We start from the raw sequence: 22,292 nt of genomic DNA on the forward strand, positions 1-22,292 counted from the left end.
GGCGCGCAGCGGGGTTTACGGAGCTTCTCCCAAACGCACACCCCTGAAAAAGCCGAGCGCCAGGCCGGGGGACGCTTGTACCCATTTTTACCGGTGGGTGTCCGGCGGTGGGTTTCGAACTAACCACCTCCCGCAGCCGAGACGGGCGCTCTAACCACTGCTTCTGGGAAAGAGAGCAATGGTTAGCCTTGACCGCCTAGTAAAGAGCAGAGACATTAGTCTGCCAACCAAGATCCGTATAACCCGTGCTATGGTCTTTCCAGTTGTGATGTATGGATGCGAGAGTTGGACTGTGAAAAAGGCTGACCGCCGAAGAATTGACGCGTTTGAATTGTGGTGCTGGCGAAGACTCTTGAGAGTTCCTTGGACTGCCAGAAGGTCAAATCAGTCGATATTGTCAACCATAAACCCTGACTGCTCATTAGAGGGTCAAATTCTAAAGTTAAAGCTCAGCTACTTTGGTCATCTGATGAGAAGAGAGGAGTCGCTGGAGAAAGATTTGATGTTGGGAAAGGTTGAGGGTCGCCGGAGAAGGGGTAGGCAGCGAACGCGATGGTTAGATGGCATTCTCGAGGCATTGCAGATGAAGCTATGTGATGTTAAGAAGATAGTGAGAGACCGGAAAGCGTGGCGTGACATGGTCCATAGGGTCACGAAGAGTCGGACACGACTGAACGCCTGAACTGACTGAACTGATATGCTATATTTTTCCCTTTGAACTTTGTTATGCAATAAAGCAAGAAATAATTGCTCAGTCAAAAAAACTGCTTGCAACACTGTGTTCCTCATTCTTTCTATAGTGTCCAGCAATGTGTTCATCTGAAGTTTTTCTTCTGTGGTCATTTTGTAACTGTTCTTGTAAGAATTAGACTAATTGTAATTATCTCAAGAAATATTTGGACACAAAAGAAATAATTGCAGTTTTGAAATCTGCACAAAAAACTACACAAAACCACCAAGTTGCATCAATTTCGATTGGTAAATAAGGAAAATAGTTTCAAGACCAGTGTCCCCACATTTTATTTCCATACCTTGGTGCAGGTTACACGCGAGTAAATACGGTATGCCTGATTTGCGGCAACTTGCCCTTGTGGTTTCGTTCCCTCCACACAATCGCAACGAAAACATAAAAGTTGATCTTGGTCTATGTTGGGACGCTAGCGGAGGGGCCAGTGCAGGCCGATTTTTATCTCTGTTGATGCTCTCTCAGCCTATCAACACTTATTGGATATCAGTGCTCTCCCGTTCATTGATGCTTTAACTGTAATACTCTCCCTGCATAATTTTCACCTGTTTTTCTGAACTTTCACAATTTTGTTTGTTTAAAATCAGTAGAAAAAAAAAATTTACATTGAGGACAAATGTTTTTAATATATTCGACACTCAAAGGGTTAAACCACTTGCCCGGAGCAATAAGATACCAGTCTGCTAATCACTGTTGTGACCTGCATCTTCCTTTGTCAGGCCTTCTGTATGGCAGACAAAGAAGACATACATTTGGACTCTGTGTATCACATGCCTTTATAAACAAAGCCTCAAATTACCATGCTGCTCTGAAAATATGTGGAAAAAACAAATCATCACTCACGTTGGGTCCGAGACCCCATTTGCGTGGGTAGGTGTCGCGCTCCATGACCACTCTTTTGATCTTGGCCACGATTCCATGGTCACATGTGGAAATGGTGGACGTTGACATCAGAGCAATGCCTGCACACAGCAAACAAGGCCACTTCCTGAAGAGATAGCCAAGCACACTGCGCTTCTCGGCATGAGAAGACAGCCTCAGTTTCCAGTCAGTGATGGCACATAGCATTTTGCTTTTCAACACTTTCTCAGATCTGTACGGCCTGTACCGAGAACTCCTACTGAAGTTTTCATTTTTCTCTCGCCGTATTATCCAATCTCTGCCTGAAAGCAGATTCTACAAAACTGAAAAAAAAACATGCAATCAGCCATCAGGTGTTAAATATATTAAAAAGGAAAAGACAAAGCAAACGCAGTTTAATGACATGATGTCATCACTGCAGATGACATTATGACTTGCCGGCTGAGGACAACTGAATATCAATTGACGAAAATAATGAACTATCATCCTCTGACAACAATGAAGAGGGTAGTCAACCACTGCCATAAATGGTGAAGCCCTAAATGCCCTCTTGTTTTGTGCCCCACGTAAGTGCCGGCACCGCGAGAGATGAAACTGCGGCAGACAATTTTCGCTTTTCAGGCTAATCTTGTCAGCAAACTTGAACAAAAAAAAAAAAAAAAGAAAAAGAAAGTCTTATGTCAAAAATAAATGCCTCAGACTTGCGCTTCATCTCTATGTTAAGGGAAGACGTGGGTCTTAGAACGGTCGAAAATGGTCAAAAAACCGATTTTGAGAAACACCTATTTTCTGAAAGTTTAACCTTTCGAGCACCTGCACTCAAATTATTAACGCTGAAGTCGGTCAGGAAATGCGATAAAATCGGTTTTCAAAACATCACAGCAGCCGCGAAATGCCCCCAGAGAAGAGAAAATTTGTTCAAAATTCTTGCACGTGCCGCGGGCGTTCCAGCCGGCCGATCGCCGCCATCTTGGGCTTGGTTTAAAGCTGTTTTCTTTGTGCGCAATTTGCGCTACCTCAAAATGGCGTCGCTCAAGCGGTATGGCTGCGAGCGCCGGTTTTCCGAAGGCCGTTTATGGTCTCCGATTGGCTGTCATGCGGCGCGCTTCTCAAGTGTGCCGTTCCGAGTCTCCTATTGGCTGGCGTGACCAGCGCGTCATTTTTTTTCTTTCTGTTTTGCATTCACCGCTGTGGCTGCCTCTTAGCGTGCGTCTGCGTTTGCACTCTCGTTTCTCGACGCACCGTTTTGTGCTGATCGTTTTTTCTTTTTTTTTCCCCCTTGCGACCAAGATGCCGGAAAACGAAAAACGGTAGATTGTAACCGTGCACGCAACGAGCCTTTGGAAGCCGTAAGAAACAGGCGTGGAACAAAAGCCAGAAGGCGCCGGTCGCAAGTAAGCTGTAGGGACTTGCGTTACGACGACACCGCGGGTTGAAATTACAGTGCGAACTGCACCCCGGATCCCGATACACTGATGCCGCCGCCGCGTACTACTCTACGGCGGAGCCGACGCACTGTGTTGAGCGGTCGGCGCAAAGCCCGCTTTGTCGGGAAAGTCGACGACCCAAAGCGAGTTTCACAGCGGCCTCAGCGCAGAATGCGATGCCAGTAGAGAGTTCGCGATTGTGGACATGAAAGCGTTAACAACTTTATTGCGCACACGAAGCGCGGAACCTGCGGCGAGACCGTGAAGGTGCGAGTGGTCAATCACATGAGCGTTACAACAGAGCTTTTCAGGGCCACCCAACTGTTTGCCACAGGTCCCCTTGTCACGGGACCGCCCCCTCAAGAAACCATTTGCAGGGCTGAAGATATTATTCTTGGAGCTGGACATCCTAGCCCCGCGCTCTCGTAGGCTTAAAAAAAAAAAAAAAAAAAAAAAAAAAAAGGAGAGAGAGAGAGAGAGAGAGAGAGAGAGAGAGAGAGAGAGAGAGAGAGAGAGAGAGAGAGAGAGAGAGAGAAGGAACTTACAACCTCATGAAAGCTTCTTTTTTTTTTTTTTTTTTTTTTACAATTTCGTCATGTACATATCTTCAAAATTTTTAGGAAATGTTTCGTTAGATGGAATAAGACACTTTTTGTTTTGTTTTGCAGGGGGACAGATAGGGAACACTGAAATAAAATCTGCACTTCAAGATTCCTCCCTAAATTTTCTGCAGTCAGAGTCAGAACTTCAAATGCGATTTTCTCAACTTCCATGTTTTTTGCCAACATGACTAGCCTTACGGAACTTTTCATTACGTTCTTGTGGTACAATTTTAATAAGTCTTACACCGTTGCATTCAGGAAAAATGAACTGTGGAGCTATGCTATTTTTATGTTGCTAGGTTGAACATATCAAATTTGGGGGAGAGTAATGTCAGCTAGTTATATTTAAAAATTATGGGGCATCGGCATAATTGGACATTTTTATATGGCAACGCACCTTAGTGATAATATAAATAGCATAGCTCTACATGGCAGGTCTTTGGCTACAGCTAGATTTTAATCAGAGCCAAATAATATTGAGGGAAGGTGTCTTAATCACCCGTAAGAAATGACCTAATTGGGCATCAGTTATGTTTCTATAGTATGAGAACTAATTGAGATATAGTAAAACAAATTATATTTTTGAAAACACAGGAAGAAATACATATACACACCAAAGTTCCCCCCCTTGTGATATTTCTAATAATAAAAATATTTGTTTTAAGACCAGTGTCTCCCCTTAACTTGCACGCTTGATTGGGGTATTAGTAAAGATTCTGGTAAAGATTAGTAAAGCGTGGCAAGTGGCTCCTCACCGATGCAGATGGCTTCACCCTTGGTGGTAATGACGACAACCTCCTCGTTAAGCTCTATGCCGTCCTCGTATCGGAGCACGCCAGGTAGCATCACCTTGGCCCCATAACACACTGCATTGACCTGCACAGCAACACATTATTCTCATCACACATCTGAAAAATGCACGGGGAAAAGCATATCACTGTGGTAAACACACACAAGCCAAAACAGCCAGGATTTCGTTAAAAATGTGGCTCAAAAGCAAGCACAAAGCCTTTCATGACTAAGATGCTGCTCATACACTCAAGACCTAGAAAGGGTGAAAAAATAAAATACAGCAAAAATGCAGATAATTCAAGCTCAGTTAATTTGAAATCCCGCGTAAGAATGTCTGAAGCCCCATATTTTCTAATGCAAATTGGACCGGATAATTCAAAAAGGCGGCCCAGTTAATGAGAAGACTTGGGGTGCTGTGCGGGAGTTCCTAATCCCAATCTCTAGTCAACTAATGAACCAACAGACCCTTGGAGCTCTCAACTGGAGAGAAAAAAACGAGCTTTTGGTTGAAAAACGATCTCTGTAAGTAGAACCCTGCCATAGTAAACTCAGATATAGTAAAGTGAAACCGAAATCCTACTTCATCTTCCACAGACTGTACATTTTCCCCCAATACAGTCAAATTACGATATAATGAATCACGTGGGACTGCAAGGAACCGTTCGTTATTTTGAAACATTGTTGTAAAGAAAAATCTGCGATTATAATCCAATGGTCCAACCTAGGTATGAAAATGACATACATGCATCTTGGCTGTAGGCATGTGTGTAGACAAGCAAAACCTCCAATAAAAATGGCACACGAACTCCAATTCTGATTTATGTGAAGAAATCAGTTTTCTTGTTCCGCATGCAACCCACACGGCCACATACTGCATTACACCACTGAACACGCATCTTACACTTTACGCGACACCTCATTAGGTAAGCGACTGCACTGAAAGTATGCACGCAAGAAGAAGGGCAGGCCATGGGCGGCTGGGCCTGCATATTAAACCACAGCTTTGTAGTGGTGCTAGATATGCTGATGATGATAGCTACAGCCCATGGACCACACACACAGAAATGGCGGTTTCTGATTCGCCCGAGCGTTGCAAGCTGTGGTGCTGTTAATTTTATCCAAGTTCGTAATACGGATGTTCCTAGGTTATAGAAGAAGAACTAAAATATGATGTTATTCTGAAATATACGTTATATTGAAATGTGTATATCTGAAATATTTTTACATTGAAAGCAGGGAAATCGGTTGGTGATTTAAAAAGATTTGTTTAATTTAAAAACATTTGTTAATGTGGTGTTCATAGTAACGAGATTTGACTGTAGTAAAGACATTTTTTGTAAAAATCAGTTATAGTAAAAAGCTTGGTTTGGTTTTGGGGTTTAACGTCCCAAAGCGACTCAGGCTATGAGAGACGCCCGGGGTTCTTTAACATGCGAGTAAAAAGCGTTTGGCCGCACGTACCATACCCAGGATTGTGAGGCAATTTTTTCATTAAGAAGAAAAAGAAAGCATTTTTTTTTTAATGGCAGCACACAGGGGGAAAAATGTAAAGCTGACTACAGACATAGAAAGAAGGTGGCAGATCCATTTAAAATGTAAATGAAAGTAAAAGTGCGGTGAGAAAAATTTGCTGAGGATTACTTTACTTCCTAATGCGAAATTGAGTGCAGCTCATTAGCTGTTTCATCTTTTCGATAGTTTGAGGCATGCGTTTCAGCTCGGGCGGAGCACATATCGAGATTCACCGCCACCAATCCGGTGCATCAATTGCCGCTGCACAGGGATGGCATTGGAGGAGGAGCAAAGAGAGCAATTTAGTTATCAGGAGGTCGTGGGAGGCAGCGCGTAGGCCCATAGGAACTGGCTAAAACAGACGCTTTTTCAAGTTGGTAATCCATTAAGGGCAGACGGCACAAAAAAGACTAGGACGCATGAAGTACACAAACAGCGCTCGTTTGTGTACTTCATATGCTTTTTTGCAATCTACCCTCAACCCATAGGAATGTTGCGCAGCGAAGAGATAGCAGCGACGGACTGATGCCGCCACTAGCGAGTCACATCAATGTGGCTCTGCGTTTCGGCTTGGGATGCGCTTACCGTGATTCGCTGATGCCGAGCCGGCGCTTTCGGCAACCAGAGAACGCTGTCACAGCCATGCAGAAAGAGGGGAGGGGATTCGGTCACGGCCGTTCATGACCTCTGAGATCACATCTTCGCGCGCGGTGATCTCGGAGGCCATAAGCAGTAGACAGCAGTATTAGTTGCTGCTGCTAGATGACACGGTACACGAACATGCCGGTGATTTAAACATACTTCTGCGGCGGGCGATTCAATCGATTGAAAAATTGTTTCTTGATGTTCTTCCGGCTCCTTCACGCATCTTTTGCCATTTTAAAGGGGGACGAGGGTCTTAACACTAACTTTTTTGGTTATGGCTAGAATCTCAAGAAACTTTGCACACAGATGAGGTTTTCTCTCCTGATTTCAAAAATGTAATCATAATTGAGCTGGTAGTCTTAAGGGGAGACGCGGGTCGAAAAACGGCGATTTTCAGTAAAAAAGTCACTTTTGTGATTTTGACTGTTTCAGCAACACTGATCCTTCCTCTTTAATATATAAAAAAATCAGAGCCGAAAACAGTCGCGAAATCATTTAAAAAGTCTGTTAAAGCCGAATATGGGTTTTGTGCACAATATTTTATGTCGTTATTTTAGTTCAATCAACACCAAATTAGGCATGCATAACCTTTAGGATGTGTAGAATGCAAGTATCTAGGTTTAAATGCAATCGGCAGTATTTTTTGGGCATGCAAATTTAAAAAATTATCTGGTGCTAGCCACTAAAAACAAGGCACCAGATATAAAATTGTCTCAAAACATTGCATGCCAAGGGAATGTTGCTATGTTGCTTATTTGCACTCAGTGGAGTGTTGGGGACAAGAAGAACTAGTTGGCTCTGCCCTACCATGCTTGCTGCTGTGTACAGCAGCTGCACAAACATGCATTGTTTTTCACTTATGCATGGCATTTAGAATATGAAAACATTAAGCTATTTTAAAACTAAAAGCATATTTAGAAAGAGGAGATCAATCTCTATAAGTGGTGCAATTTTCATTCACCTAAGAAAAAAATGTTTTTGAGTAGCATCTCCCCTTAAATCAAAAGTTACCTAACAAAGTCGAGCATAATTAGTGAATTGCTTACGTAGCTTTAATGACCTTTCTCATTGCATTCCGTTGCTTTTAATTACATGGATTGATAGCCAAAGACTTCCCATACCTGATGACATCCTTCATTTTCCTCTAAAGACAGGTCATCCTCGAATATTATATCGAGAGTAGTAAAAGACTGCATTATTCGACACAAACTCATTAAGCTAATCTCAAATTGATAATTATCCATTGCCTAAACACAAAAATTAAAAATGTCATCTACCTCATTTCTCTCTGAAGAAAATGGTAGCAAAGTTATTTGTGTAAACTAAAGACAAGTTATCAAAACCCCGCGTAAGACTGCAGAGATCGACCAAAAAATATGAAACAGAAAAAACGGCATTTGAAGTTTGACCACATATTATAACTTGAACGATCAATAGCCTCACTGTGATATTTCTCACCAAAAATGACATGCTCTTCCCATTCCTAAAACTGTCTTCGGATTTTGAATATGTCAACTAAAACTGAAGTTATCGCCAAGGTAGTGTATGCCATTAGGAAATCAGCAAAAGTTTTGAACGCAAAATATTATTTTAATGGTAATTTGCAAAAATCTCGATATTGGGCCACCCCCTGATCTTTTCAATATGACTGCAGTGGTGCTAAATTTGTTATTGTCACTCAGTGAGAATGTAGAGAAAAAGCACAGTAAGGCTGAGTGCAGTGCCCAGAAACAGCACTAAGAAAAATACATTTGCAATTTGAGACAACCTTTAACTTTTGCTACACTGCAGCTATGGCAATATACAGTACAACCTCGATAATTCGAACTCGGTTAATTCGAAGGTTTTCTGCGGTCCCGTATTTTCCAATGTAAATTTGGCCGGATAATTCGAACCGGCGGCCTGCGCCAGCCCGGTTAATTCGAAAATTTCGACTGCTATGCGGCAATGCCTGATCCATGTTTCGCCGCAAACCCGGCGAAACGACGGCCCTACGGAGCTGCGAGGCAAAGCCACATAGTAATGGTGATGATTTATAGGCGAAGCGCCCCAGCCGGAGCACTCTCTGCATCAAAATCAGTCCACAGTGCGCCTCGCGCACCGCCGAAACACGCACCTGCAGAGGAGAAGACGTGCTTCACTGCAACACGGCGGGCATACCGGTTTTTATCACGTGACCTCGCCCCCACTCCATCCCTTGGTGTGCTTCGCCCACTCTTCCCCCGTGCCTCCGACGCTGCAAGTACGCCACCACCACCGCCGCGCCGGTCTTGCCTGCGCCATTTCTTTGTGCTGTGCGCTGTGGTTAGGGGTCGGCTACTGTGCCGTTTTTTTGGGGCGGGACTGTGCAGAAGTGCTAGCTTTGTGACCGTAGCAGTGCAGAAATGCCAAAGTGTACAAGACTTTAACGCTGCAGCAGAAGTTCTGCTTGATCCAGAAAGCAGGCAAGAGCGCTTGTTCGAAGACTGAGTTGGCCAAAAGGCATGGCGTGCCCCTCTCGACATCCACAATATTGAGCAACAAGTCAAAAATACTAGAGTCTTACGGCAAGACCTATTCTTCGAAGCGGTCACGAGTGCGGGCTCCCACGTATCAAGATGTGGAAGCTGCTCTGCTTCGCTGGCTGCAGAAAGCAAACGCTGCCCACCTTCCCGTCAATGGAACGCTACTGCGGGAGAAGGCCAACGACCTAGCTCTACAACTTGGGCACGAGGAATTTAAGTGCAGCAATGGATGGTTTTGCCGTTTTAAAGAACGCAATAATTTAACCTTTCTCACCGTCTGTGGTGAGAGCGGCAGCACTAACGAGAGCGTTGTCGAGGATTGGAGAAACCACACATTGGCGCCGCTGCTTAGCGAGTACGGTGCAGACGACGTTTACAACCGTGACGAAGCTGCACTTTTTTTATAAGATGCTGCCAACAAAAACATTCGCAGTGAAGAACACCGCCATCAAGGGTAGGAAACAGGCCAAGGACAGGATTACTGTGCTGTTCGGCGCAAACATGTGCGGTAGACACAAGCTGCCGCTACTGGTCGTCGGGAAGACGGGGAAGCCTCGCTGCTTCAAAAATGCGCGGCTGCCGCCAAAGGATGAACTCGTCTACAGGCACAATAAGAAAGCCTGGATGACAGGTGCAATATTTGAAGAGTACGTGCGGCAACTTGACCGCAAGTTCGCGGCCACGGGCAGGAATGTCCTATTTGTCGTCGACAACTGCCCGGCACATGGCGACATCCCACATCTCCAGGCCATCAGGATCGTATTTTTACCTCCGAACACCACTTCGATCTCACAGCCGATGGACCAAGGCGTCATTCACCACACTAGGAAGATTTATTGGTACCACCTGCTCAAGCGCACGCTCCTTTGCTACGACAATGGCAAGGAGTACTCCATCGACCTCCTCGGAGCCATATGCCTCATGGTGTACGCTTGGAAACAAGTGGAGCCCACATTGATCAGGCGGTGTTTTGAACACGCTGGTTTTTCCAGTGAAAGCACTGTTGATGCCGATGCAGACCACCCATGTACTACTACTCTTGACGAAGAAGGAGCAGAGTATTGCAACCGCATCAATGCGCTCTGCGCAGAGGATGAGTCCAACGCAGTCGGCTTCGCCGAGTATATCAACATTGAGAGCGAAGAGCAGACTGGCTACTCTGACTTGGAGAGTGAGATCACTGCTGGTACGAACATGCGCGATGACAGCGACGATAGCGACGACGACACCGACGAGCCTCCCCGAGCACCTGCTCTTGGTGAAGTTATCGGATCGCTGAATGTTATCCGCAGTTTTGTTGAGTGCCGCGGTGGAAGTTCAGAGATGTTTCGTCTATTTGACCAACTCGAGAGCATGACCTTAGGAGCTGCAAACTACCGGACGCGGCAAACCAGCATCTCTGATTACTTTCAGTAGTAATTCAAAATATGCCGAATAAAGGTAACACGTTCCTGCAACGAATTTTTTTGCCTAAGTCTTATTTCTTGGTGTGTTCGGTTAATTCGAAAGATTTCTCGCGGTCCCGATGACTTCGAATTAACGAGGTTGTACTGTAAATGGAATCTTTGTGAGGCTTTGTTCTTTATGAGAAACGCTATATACAAAACATATACCAAGTACCCTCCCCAAATACTGGCAAAAACTTGCCACGAAGTCTATATATACCACCACTAGAACCAGCGTGAGAAGTTTCATCTACCACTTTATATGCCTGTGGCAGTGCCCTTCAAGGCAAACAAATACTCAAACTCTACGATAAAACAGTCTTGCAATATTAATAAACTTGCACAGAGGTAAGGCTAAAACACGACGGCATAACATAATAAAGCGGCTAATGCTCCAGATGAAACTTTGCTACTTCGCTGTACAGCGCATGCAGGGCCACACGCAGGGTCCCTTCTGGAGCTAAAGCTCGAACTTTCACACCCTTTGAAAGCAGCGACGCGATGTCAGGTTCACCTGTCGTCTGAAGCGACGCGATGAAAAAGCAACGAAGTAGTCGCGGCAGTGGGGACCATGAGTATCAGCTGAACAGTGCAATCTATTGATGCCCTCTTGGATGCCTCTGAACCACTCACAAACAATTCTACACCGCTGAAAGTGCAGCAGCTAGGCCGAGAAGACACCGCTTAGGATGCGACACGCGCCCCTGGCAGTGCGCCGCTGTACTCGTTTTTCGATGCGCACTAGCTAGGCGCTTTCGTTTTTAATACACGCTTGATACGGCTACGTCCACCGTGCTACATCTAATGACCAGCGCCGGCCGTGAGAACAATTGATAAGATCGCGAAAGCGCATCAGAAATGTGCGAAGCAGCAGCCGTGGCAACGAATGTTAAAAAAAAAAAGAAGAAGAAAAAACGACGGGTTAGTCGCGCTGGCCAATGGGAAGCGCGAGACGAGGGGGTCGCTTCGCGAGTGCTCCAGCCAATCAGCGGACCGGAAACAGCTTTTGGAAAACCCGCGACGGTGGTCGTTCTATTTGTGCAACGTCATTTGAAGATGGCGCAAAGTGCGCACAAGGAAATAAGCTTCAACATAAGCCCAAGACGAAGGCGGCCAGCCGGCTGCTTCATCCGCGGCGCGTGCGGGAAGTTTTAACACTTTCCACCCCTTTCCGGCCACATCGAGGCTCCCGGGGTGTTTTAAAAGTCGATTTTATCACATTTCCCGACTGAATTCAGTGCTGATATTTTGAAGGCTAGTGCTCAAAGGTACAAACATTCTGAAAATGCGTTTTTCTCAAAATCGATTTTTCGCCCATTTTTGACCAGTTTAAGACCCACGTCCCCCCTTAATGCAAAAAAAGCTTGCTTCGTTGTAACCAACCTAGCGCCACATTTTGAAATTTTTGTTTTGCTGTACAGGAAGAACTTTCATAGAAGTAAGTTTCATAGATCAACCAAACTTTGATTTTAGTTCGGTTTGTCCGATAATTCGCTATATCCGCGTTAGTTATAGCGAGGTTCGACTTTATCAACTTACTTTTCACTCTTTCAACAAATTAGAGCTGCTTTTATTGTTTAGCCTTGCTTAATCTCTAAGAAAAAAGAGAGAAATCAGAACCGAAATGCCGCCAGGGGTGGAAGCAGGCTCAAGCCTTTTGGAGCAATGAAACACTGGTTTGGAGAATGTTTCCAGGGCCAAATATTTTTAATAACTGCAATTTTCTGTTCTAGACATCCAAAAACACCCACTTTCATTTCTTTTTATTTAACATTCAATGCTTTGCTGAGTACATGCAAATCTCTGACAAGACAAATAGCAAAACATGTACGGTTGCTTACATAACCCAGCTGACCTGAGCAAGTTTGGAACAGACTAGCAGCAAGTGGACACTTCATACCTGAACATCAAGTTTCACCAAAAGCTATCGACTGTTTTGACTTGGCAGATTTAAACTTGGAACTTTGATGCACTCAGTTTGTACAGTAAAACCTCGTTTATCTGGATCTCATTAACTCGGAAAATTCAGTCAACTCAGACTCGCTGCGTGGTTCCGGCAAGAGTGTGTATAGTTCAATGGCGGCAGACGCTCATTATCTCGGAGGCATTTACCCGCACATGAGTTAACTCGGAGAACTGCGAGGATGAGGGCTACCAACTTTCCTGCGTTACCGTGCGATACAGCATGGATGTGCATCTACAGTGCAGCGGGCGGGCAACAGGAAACCTACACGAGGCGAGTTAATCTGCGCGCTGCTCAGAAAAAAGCTGAAGGGCTCGAAATGTGGTGATAATAGCGGATTATGTGAGCAATGGCCAGGTGGCGCCGGTGACTGCGCATTTCAAAGGAAGAAGCCTTATCATTATCGTCAGGGCGGCGAGACTGTTTGTATTTTGCTGTTAAATGACTGCCACTGCTATCCCGTGGCTGCGATGACTGCAAGCCTGATTTCTTTGTCCCGATTGTTTGTGATGCGACGGTGACAGCGCGCGAATAATGAAAATAAGCGCCCTTTGCTCTGCTCGGCTGTGTTTGGAGCCTGTTACCGATGCGCTCCACAACTATGGCGACCGCCACACCAGTGAAGCGATGACAATGTTGACGTTGCTGGCATGCTGACCGATGACATGTTATTGGAAGTTCTCGATGAAGACGGTAAATGTTCCGCCGATGAAAGTCATGAGCAGTCGCTGCCGCGATGTCGCACTGTGCAAGAGGCCGCTGAGGCTCTTGCTGTACGGGGGAAATTTTGTGTCAGATCCCGCGACAATGAGTGCGCACCCCACATCTTGATGGGACAGAAAAAAAATTATCGCGCCAATTCCGATGATGAAAGAAACAAAAAGAACGCAGTTTTTCATGAAATAAAGGTATGCATATGGCCAGTACATTTTTGTTGTTGTTTTCATTGTAAATTAGATAATCTGAAATTCAGTTAACTCTGACATTTTCGCCGGTCCCCCCCGATCCAGATTAACAAGGTTTTACTGTAGTTCACATCAATGAACAGCCCATTTCCCTTCCTTATCTTGCAAACATTTTTTTTTAAATCTTAAGCCTGCTCTGATAAATTCCTGGGCACTGGCCGGCAGTGACTTCAGGGCGGATAGCTGACACTCAAGGGTACCTTTTCCACCTTCAGGTTCTTTATGGCCTGCCAGTACAGTCGAACCCCTCAATAACGAAAGCTCTCAAGAACGAAATTCTCAAGGCAACGAAAAATTATTGCGGCCCCAGTGACCGTCCATAGAGTTAAATGCATTTTTCCCCTCTCAACAGCGCATGGTTATACAGTGAAAGCTCGTTAATTCACAACTCGTTAATTCGAAATAGTCATCGTGGTCCGGTCCGCAGTGCATAGAAGTCTATGCGCGTAACAGCTCATTAATTCACTCAAAAATTGGCGCCGCCACCCATAATTCGAACTGCGCGCCGCCAAGCGGCGCTGTTAAAAACCATCGTTGGAAGCTTTCACGGCAGAACGATAGATGGCACAACCATCGGGGCGCCGCTAGGGTGCTGGAACAAGTACTAAACAGTCTTTCCTGCCGCGACTCCTTCGAGGAACGACGTTTTAGTGTTATCGACCACGGTTTCGTGTTGCATTTCGTGAGCCCTCGTTTTGCACGCCGCTTGTTGTGAGCTTGTGTCCGCGAGATGTGTTCGCGTGGGAAATACTGTGCCAAGACGGTGAAGGAGAAAGTGGCTATTTTACGCGAGGTGGATGAATGGAAGGCCAGCAAAGTGGAAATCGCGAAAAAGCACGGGATTCCACCAAGCACGTTGTCGACGTACGTCCGAAATAGGAAGGCCATCGAGGATGCCTATGAAGCTGAAGATTTCGCCAGCAGCAGAAAAAGGCTTCGGTTAGCCAAGTATCCGGAAATTGAGACCGCTGTGATCACGTGGGTGAAAGAAATGAGAAGCGCTGACATTCCACTGAGCGGCCCAATTATCATGGCGAAGGCGGCCGATTTCGCCCTGCGCTTGAATGTGGAAGATTTTGTCGCCTCCGAAGGATGGTTTCACCGCTTTAGAGACAGACATAATCTTGTCTTCCGGGTGTTGTCTGGAGAAGCCAAAGAAGTGGATGCAGAAACTTGTGCCACGTGGCGAAGCGGTGCTCTGCAGCAGTACTTAGAAAGCTACTCGGCACATGATATATTCAATGCTGATGAGACGGCTTTGTTTTATAAGCTCCAGCCCGACAGAACAGTAACATTTAAAGGGGACAGCTGCGCTGGCGGCAAGCAAAGCAAAGAGCGGATTACTGTTCTGGTCGCCGCTAATATGACCGGGACGGAGAAGGTCCCTCTTTTTGTTGTCGGCAAGGCACATAAGCCTAGACGTTTCAAGAACATTAGGACGCTGCCGACGGAATACTCCGCCAACAGCAAGGCGTGGATGACGGGCGAATTGTTTAAAAAATGGCTCTTGAAATTCGATCGGAGGATGGAGCTAGGGAAGCGTCAAGTTCTCCTCATTGTGGATAACTGCTCGGCACACAAAGTCGACGCCGAGCTGAAAGCCACAAGGCTCGTCTTTTTGCCCGCCAACACGACTGCGGCCTTGCAGCCGATGGATCAGGGGGTGATCAGAAACATCAAATGTTTCTATAGGCGCCACATGATCGAGCGCATGACTTTGTGCACTGGAAACCAGAAGACCAGCACCATCACATTGCTCACAGCAATGCACATGTTGGTGCGTGCATGGGAGCAGGTCACGCCGTCCACAATTGCAAACTGCTTCCACCACTGTGGCTTTGCTGCCGGAAGTATGAAAGAAAGTGGCGACGATGGGAGTCCGGAGCCTCTGCCTGCGGCTGTGCGTGCTGTGCTGCAGGACGTAAGTTTTGATGATTACGTTGGAGTAGACAGCGATGCAGCAGTGTGCGGTGCCCTAAGTGATGAGGACATTGTCGCTGAAATTGTTGGGGAGCAGTCTGTCCCAGAAGAGGCAGAAGACGAGGACGACGACGAGGAGCAAGAGCCCGTGCGTCCATCCGCGGCAGAAGTTATGGGAGCGCTGAATGTCGCGCGCCTTTTCTTCAGCTTTGAAGAGGGGGAAGAAGACTCCCTGCGTCGCATTCGCATGCTAGAAGACCGAGTGAGTACGGTAGCCCTCAGAGAGAAGAAGCAGAAGATGATAACAGACTTTTTTGCTAAATAAATGTTTTTCGTGCCCTCCGGGCATCAAACGCCTTCATTTTTGCTCACTTTCATTAGTTCGAATTTTGGTTAATTCGAACTGGCCTGGCGGCCCCGTGGAATTTGAATTAACGAGCTTTTACTGTAACACGCTTTAAAGTCAAATTGTGCGTTCTTTCAACTATGTGCTTTCCATTTTAGGGTAGCCTTTACTTGGGTTTATAAACAGACTTGTTTTGTAGGAATTTGAATGCGCAATTTCACAGCGAATATCGCATATAACAAACAAATTTCCGCGCAAAATGAGACTTCATTATAATGAGTGTTTGACTGTATATCGAACTCGCGGCGCCGACTGTCTCCTAGCTAATGCCGAGTTACTGAAAATCTGGCAGAACCCCGCAAGTTACAGGACGATAAAACATGAACTGAAGTGAGAGGAATGCCTACTATAGCAACGAGCAACCTAAGTTGATACAGCACACCGTGTTTCAGCACCGACACTGTATCTCCTTGGCAGATGAAGCAGTCCCCGCTGCTTTTGCTGTTGGCACATGGCACTACAATAGTTCACGGTTAAATGCAATAAAAAATAACAGAAAGAAGACGCGGGACGAGCAGCATGTCCATTGCTTCCACGCGGTTGCATGCGGGCTTCCGCGTGTCGGTAGTGGGAACAGCGGAGTGCACTTGCGACGCGAGGCAGAGTTAGTTTCCTGGGAAAACAGTGGTGGGCAAGCGCGTGCGGCGGCAGCGCCAATGCGCGCTCTCCCCCAGACTGATTCCTCTTCCACCTTGCTCCCCCGCTCCCTCGTAGATGCCTCGCGCGAGCTGCAGAGGAGGTGGAGGCTGCCGCCGCAGTCGCGCTACAAGCGCGATCGGGAAACATTTCATCGCTTCTATGACTTCGAATAATTTTTATTTACTGTAAACACTTGCATGCAACGTGGTTTCCCTTACATCAATTCTTAACCTAGTTTTCATTCTAAATTGCCTTTTCGGCTATTCACACAAAAACTGCATGTAACAAAAACCTAGACGTAACGAAAAATCGTGGACATTTCACAGTTTCATTATAACCAGGTTTAAATGTATATATTGTGTCCCCGGTGTCAGGCTTTGCAGACTCGTTACAATATCACGATGTCTAGCAAACCACTATTTTCAAAATCCCTGACCTTTTAAGGTTTTCCATAATTATTTCAGTTATGATTCCCTGACGAGTGAAGAGGCTAAAAAATGTAGCTGCAGATGATAATAAGCATATACGAATAATTCCCAAATAAAGACTATTTATTAATCATAATCTGCAATTTACAATAGTGGAAAGGCTGGCATTAGCGTTTCAAGGACTTCAAAAGCATGGTGGTCAAAGGTTTACTGAAAATTGAAGTGCACTGATGCCAGCCTCAGAGCACGCGATCCACCCAACAGCCAAGCCAAGCCAATCCAATCCAATATGGCTGCAAGTGCACCTGGCAGCACAGCTCACTGATCGCTTTCATGCTGCCCGCTGCCAGCGCAGTTAGTCCTGCTTTTTGTTGCATACTCTCATGAAGCGCTTCCCTATATTTAATCGAGGACCCACCTCACGTGCTTATTGGTTCTTCTATTGTGGCAGCTCAGCCATACGCTGGCAAACAGCACACAAAAAAAAAAAAAAAAAAAAAAAACCGTCGGCATGAATAACATACTTGCTCTGCGCCAGCTTAAAGTCAAAATCCACTTCAGAATATATTGTGCGATTTTCCCTGACTTGGCAAAATTTTTGATGGTTTCCCTGACATTTCACTGATTTTTCCCGGTGCATAATATTTTCTTGAGAAATCCCGGTTGCTAGAAACCTGAATACAACTGAGAGAATGGTACTGTTTGAAAAAAATTAAATTATAATTACTGTTCTGTGTTTGTATGCCATAACCGGCCATCCATTAATTTGGGAAACGTTCTTTCCATTGATGCAAGAAAAAATTGTCAAGGAAGACAGTATGCTATCACGTTAAAAATGCTGCTTGCGTAATTCTATGCATTGAACAGTTGGCTGAACGCAAGTTCTATTAATGGAAACAACACAGCTATTCTTGCACGAGACTATTAGGGCAATTTGACAGTTCTATATAAGTGAACTCTAGTTACTACGAACACCACATTAACGAATTTTTTAAGAATCCCCGGCAGATTTGCTGTTTTCAATGTAAAACTATTTCAGAATTATGAATTTTGAAACAGCGTATATTTCAGAATAACAAACGTATATTATTTTTTCTTCTATAATTTTGGAACATCAGTATTACGAATTCGGCTAAAATTAACAGCGCCGCAGCTTGCAACTCTCGCGTGAAAAAGAAACCTCCGTTTCTGCGTGCATGGTCCGTGGGCTGTAGCTATCATAATCAGCACATCTAGTACCAGCTCCTAACGCCACCACGAAGCTATGGTTTATTACGCAGTAGCCAGCAGGCCTAGCCGCCAGTGCTTTTTTTCTTGTGTGTCGTACGCGGGGCGGTCGTTCATGCGTTCGAGTGTGCTGGAAGCTTTTTTTTTCTTTTTTTCTTTTTTATGCCACGGATTATCTTATTGCGAAGTTTGTGCGAGAGCGATGATATTAGCCAGCGAAGTGCCAAGAAGATATGAACGCAGCCGCTTTCACTGCAAGAAATCGACGCAGGAAAGAAGCGATTCAGCCACCGCAGTCATTTTGAAAGACAGAAACAAGATTTTCATACTTCAGGGAGCATTGAAGATGAGGTCATATCAAACTCTTATGACTTTTTTTTTTTTTGCATATGGACAAAGTCCGTATTTTCATTGCTCGGTGCAATCACGAATGCGACGAGGTGTTCCGCAAAGTGGAAGGTGTATGTGCTGTAATGTAGGGCACGGTCGTGTTTGCTGCACGCGGCAGAAAATACCGTATACACGCGTGTAATGGCCGCACCCCGAACTTTAGAAAGAAAATTGGGGAAAAAAAAAAACTTTTAAAAATTTTCCCGAGTAAAATCCGCACCATGAGTTTCAGGAAGTTGGGCAGTGCCGTCTACTGTGCGGTGCAAGAAATACAAAACGTTTTGTGGTTACTGCCGCCAGGTGGGGCCCAAAAATTAAGTGAAAGCCAAAATGAAGTGTAAGGTTAGAAGTAGAATTGCCAATAAGAATTAAGAACAAAATATTTGAGGAAAAAAAAAGTCGAGAATGGGGGCAGCGGCCACCACATCCGTTACAAAGGGGGCGCTCCTAGCCGCAGCGATGCCCGCCCGTTACAAAGGGTGAGGCCAGCAAATCCAATCCAATCCAATCCAAGTCTGTTCGCTTCTCCATTTTACAGCCATTTCCTCGATCGCCCGAAGCATATCACGTGCGATCTCGCAATCGGAACGCATCGCTGCCCTGATTGAAACTGATTGCCCCGACTGAAACGGGCATAGCTTGTGGCCGTTTGCCACTGGATACTCGAAGCGTGGGCCACAATTTCGTTCGAGACTGTGGAAAAAAGTTTCAAGGTGACAGGGATATCAAACAGGCTGGACGGTACGGAGGACGACCTCATCTGGGAGAAGGACGAGCCTGAAGTCCCGATGAGTTCGGAGGAGGAGGAGGAGGACGACGAGGAGTGATGTTTTGGACACGGGACGAGCCTGAAATCCCAACGAGTTTAACGGAGGAGGACAATACAGTAGAATCCCGCTATAACGAAATTCACGGCGCACGAAAAAAAATTCGTTCTCGCGGAACTTCGTTATCGCAAAAATTTGACGTGAAACGCAGAATTTCCCAAGCAGCAGCAAAGGCATTTAATGCCAAAAATCTGCAAGCTTGGTTTGCTTACGCTTCACGGCGAGCAACGCCGTCACGCGATTTTCGCACTCGGTCAGCAAACCCATTGCAACGTCGTCGTCTCGGACAGCAACGAAATTCCTGATGACATCAAAAGCGTCCATCACCTGTACGGCGGTTGCCGCAGCCGGCGCTTCCTGTACGTTGTCGTCTTCTTCATCGGAAGAGTCCTTATCATTCCAGGCAGCTTTTATAATCTGCTCATCACTCACATCTTCGTGAACAACAACACAAGCGTCAGCGCCGATGTATTCGTCGAGCTCGAGATTAGGCGGCACAGTTCCTATTTCTTCCAGCGTTTTCCAGGCGGCCACGATCCCCGGAGCCGGTGACGCCTCTTCGTCGTCGTCTGTAACGCCTGGTGTTAGGCCAGCAGAGTGTACGGGTCGACCTTTGGCAAATCCGGCGTGCCTGAAACAGTTCACAATTATTGAGTGCCCCAGTGTGCTCCAGGCAGCAGACATAATCTGCAGTGCCACGTACAAGTCCACCTTCGTGTCTCGGCCGGTTTCAGTGTTAAAAAGCAGCCGCTGAATTAACCTCCCGCGGTAAGCGCGCTTCAGGCTAAGAATCACGCCCTGATCGAGAGGCTGTAAGACAGACGTGCAATTGGGAGGGAAAAACCTCAGCTCCGTGTTAGTGAGCTTGACTTCGTCGGAGTGATGCGCTGAACAATTGTCCAGAAGCAAGCAAACTTTACGGCCCTGCCGTTTCATGTCGCGGTCGAATGCCACCATCCACTCGGTGAAAATAGCGCGGGTCATCCATGACTTGTTGTTTGCCTTGTACTGCACAGGTAGGCTAAGAGTTCCCTTAAAACAGTGCGGCTTGGCACTTTTGCCTATGACTAACAGCGGACGCTTGTGTCACCCGTTAATAATTAGGGGGATATTATTATTAACGATGCGCCCTTAACGGTGCGCACACTCCCAGACACCCTTAGAGTGAGTGGGGGTAGCTGTTCCGGTCGCAAAGGAGATGCCCTCGACTTGCGTGGCAAGCTCAGCCGGAATTCAACTACCTTGTGGTGACAGAAGGGGGTGGTCGTTTGGTGCCCAGCGGTCGCCGGTTCAAACCAGAGAAAGGATCGGAGTCAGAAGTAACAAACAAAACACAATTTATGCACAGCAAGAGACGATACAAAGGAATACACAAGATCACTTGAAATACATACACGAGAGGTTCACAGAATACAAACGCTAAGCATGCAATTACACAGGTATCCAATAACGTAGAGGCTTTACAACAGATGAAACACGAGAGAGTACATAAACAAACACCAAATTGTTCACCGGGCACTGTTGCAGTCCGACGCCTCAAGAGTCACGATGTGGCCGCCATACGAGACGAGCGCCGCTCCCTTGAAAGTCCGTGGGCTTGCCAGCAGTGGGTGATCCCCGGGAGTCCAGTCGAAACACAGGCGAGCACGTCGCAAAACATTGACGAACTGACTGACTGGCTGACTGACTGACTCAACAAGCGGCGCGGTCGCTTTAAATAGGGCGCGCCGCGTCTGTTTGTTAACACGCGCCAAATCTAGCGCGCACACACACATAGCTTCGCTGGTTGTAGCTCCCTCTTCTCCTCCCGTCGAGCCGCGCGTCGTCATTGGCCAGGTCCCATAGTAAGTTCTCGAAAGGCCTGGCACATTCCTGGCCGATGAACCACCGTCCTCCCCGGGCAATGGGAAAGAGGGTCACGGCAACGCGTACAAAGCTACGCGCTCTCCCGCGCGGGGAAGGGGGCTTTGCTCTCCATGCCTTCCACGCGACGCCGCGCGGGCCTCGCGCTGTGCCGGCTTGATGAAAATGGGCGCCGATTTCGTGACACTGCCCCTCCCTTAAAGAATATTGTCCCACAATATTCACAACAACCACGAACATCGCGCGCACATGCATGCGCTCACCAATATATGGGGCAAATGACCATATCACACACATTGCACAAATTTCACAAACTGTAATAACACTTTACAAAATTCATACATCAATGCCATGATGTTCACAAGCATAGCACCACACTGTCGTCAGATACACATAAGAATCAACAACACACAGCTCTTCAAATGCGAAGCGCACAAACCTAAATTTCCGAGCGTAATTCTAACCCGCGATCAGTGCGTGATACGCCTCTGTCCGCCAGGGATTCTGCCTTCGCTCTAGTCTCTCGCATTTGAGACGCTTCTATGTTCTCCGATCGGGCTACTGAAAATTCCCTGAGGCAGGACTTATCCTCTTGCAAATCACACAACCAATGTGTGCCGATAATTGCCCCTACAATCAGTAGCGCCGACGGATACACGGGAACCTGTGTCAACGCGCACAGACCAACAAAAAGAATCACTGTAATAGTGTTCTTTCCTAGGCACCGGTATTCCTTCCGCTGAAGGTGAAGTATCCCAAGTAAAGCCCCCATAAGTAGGACAAACACTTGGGCTACCTGCATCAATGACGGCCTAGGCATTCCTGACTTAATTTTCTGAGCCGTCTCTTTCTTTTCGGTTTTCTCCTGAGGTGCTCCCTTTTGGTTCTTCATGTCTCGAGTCTTTTCTTCCGGCTTCTCATAGCCTTGCTTTCCTCGCCCTGCCTTTTTCCTTTTAGATTCCTTGCAGCGCACAGGCGCGGGACTTTGTTCAGGATCCTCGGGAAATTTTGCGCCCTTGATATTTCCCAACACCAAATCGTAGATAGGGCGTTCCATGCACAGGGCTGTCAGTTTCCCAGAATAGTATTGCGTCTGCACTTCCAATTTTGCCTCAGGTAGCAATTGAATGG

General features: G+C 46.3%; 1 protein-coding gene across 2 annotated transcripts in view; it reads right to left on the reverse strand.

The window, feature by feature from the left end:
* Window positions 1–22,292, reverse strand: part of Nop60B (dyskerin pseudouridine synthase 1 Nop60B) — a 70,086-nt gene that overhangs the window by 35,022 nt on the left and 12,772 nt on the right. For both annotated transcript variants that reach the window (XM_084595643.1, XM_084595644.1), the window contains exons 8-9: window positions 4,391–4,511; window positions 1,589–1,707 (exon numbers count right to left, since the gene is read on the reverse strand). In XM_084595643.1, coding sequence (XP_084451769.1) covers window positions 1,589–1,707; window positions 4,391–4,511 — 240 coding nt within the window. The remainder of the gene's footprint in view (window positions 1–1,588; window positions 1,708–4,390; window positions 4,512–22,292) is intronic.

Source organism: Amblyomma maculatum, chromosome 2 (assembly GCF_055883805.1).
Source record: "Amblyomma maculatum isolate TAMU_Amacu chromosome 2, ASM5588380v1, whole genome shotgun sequence".
Classification (NCBI taxonomy): domain Eukaryota; kingdom Metazoa; phylum Arthropoda; class Arachnida; order Ixodida; family Ixodidae; genus Amblyomma; species Amblyomma maculatum.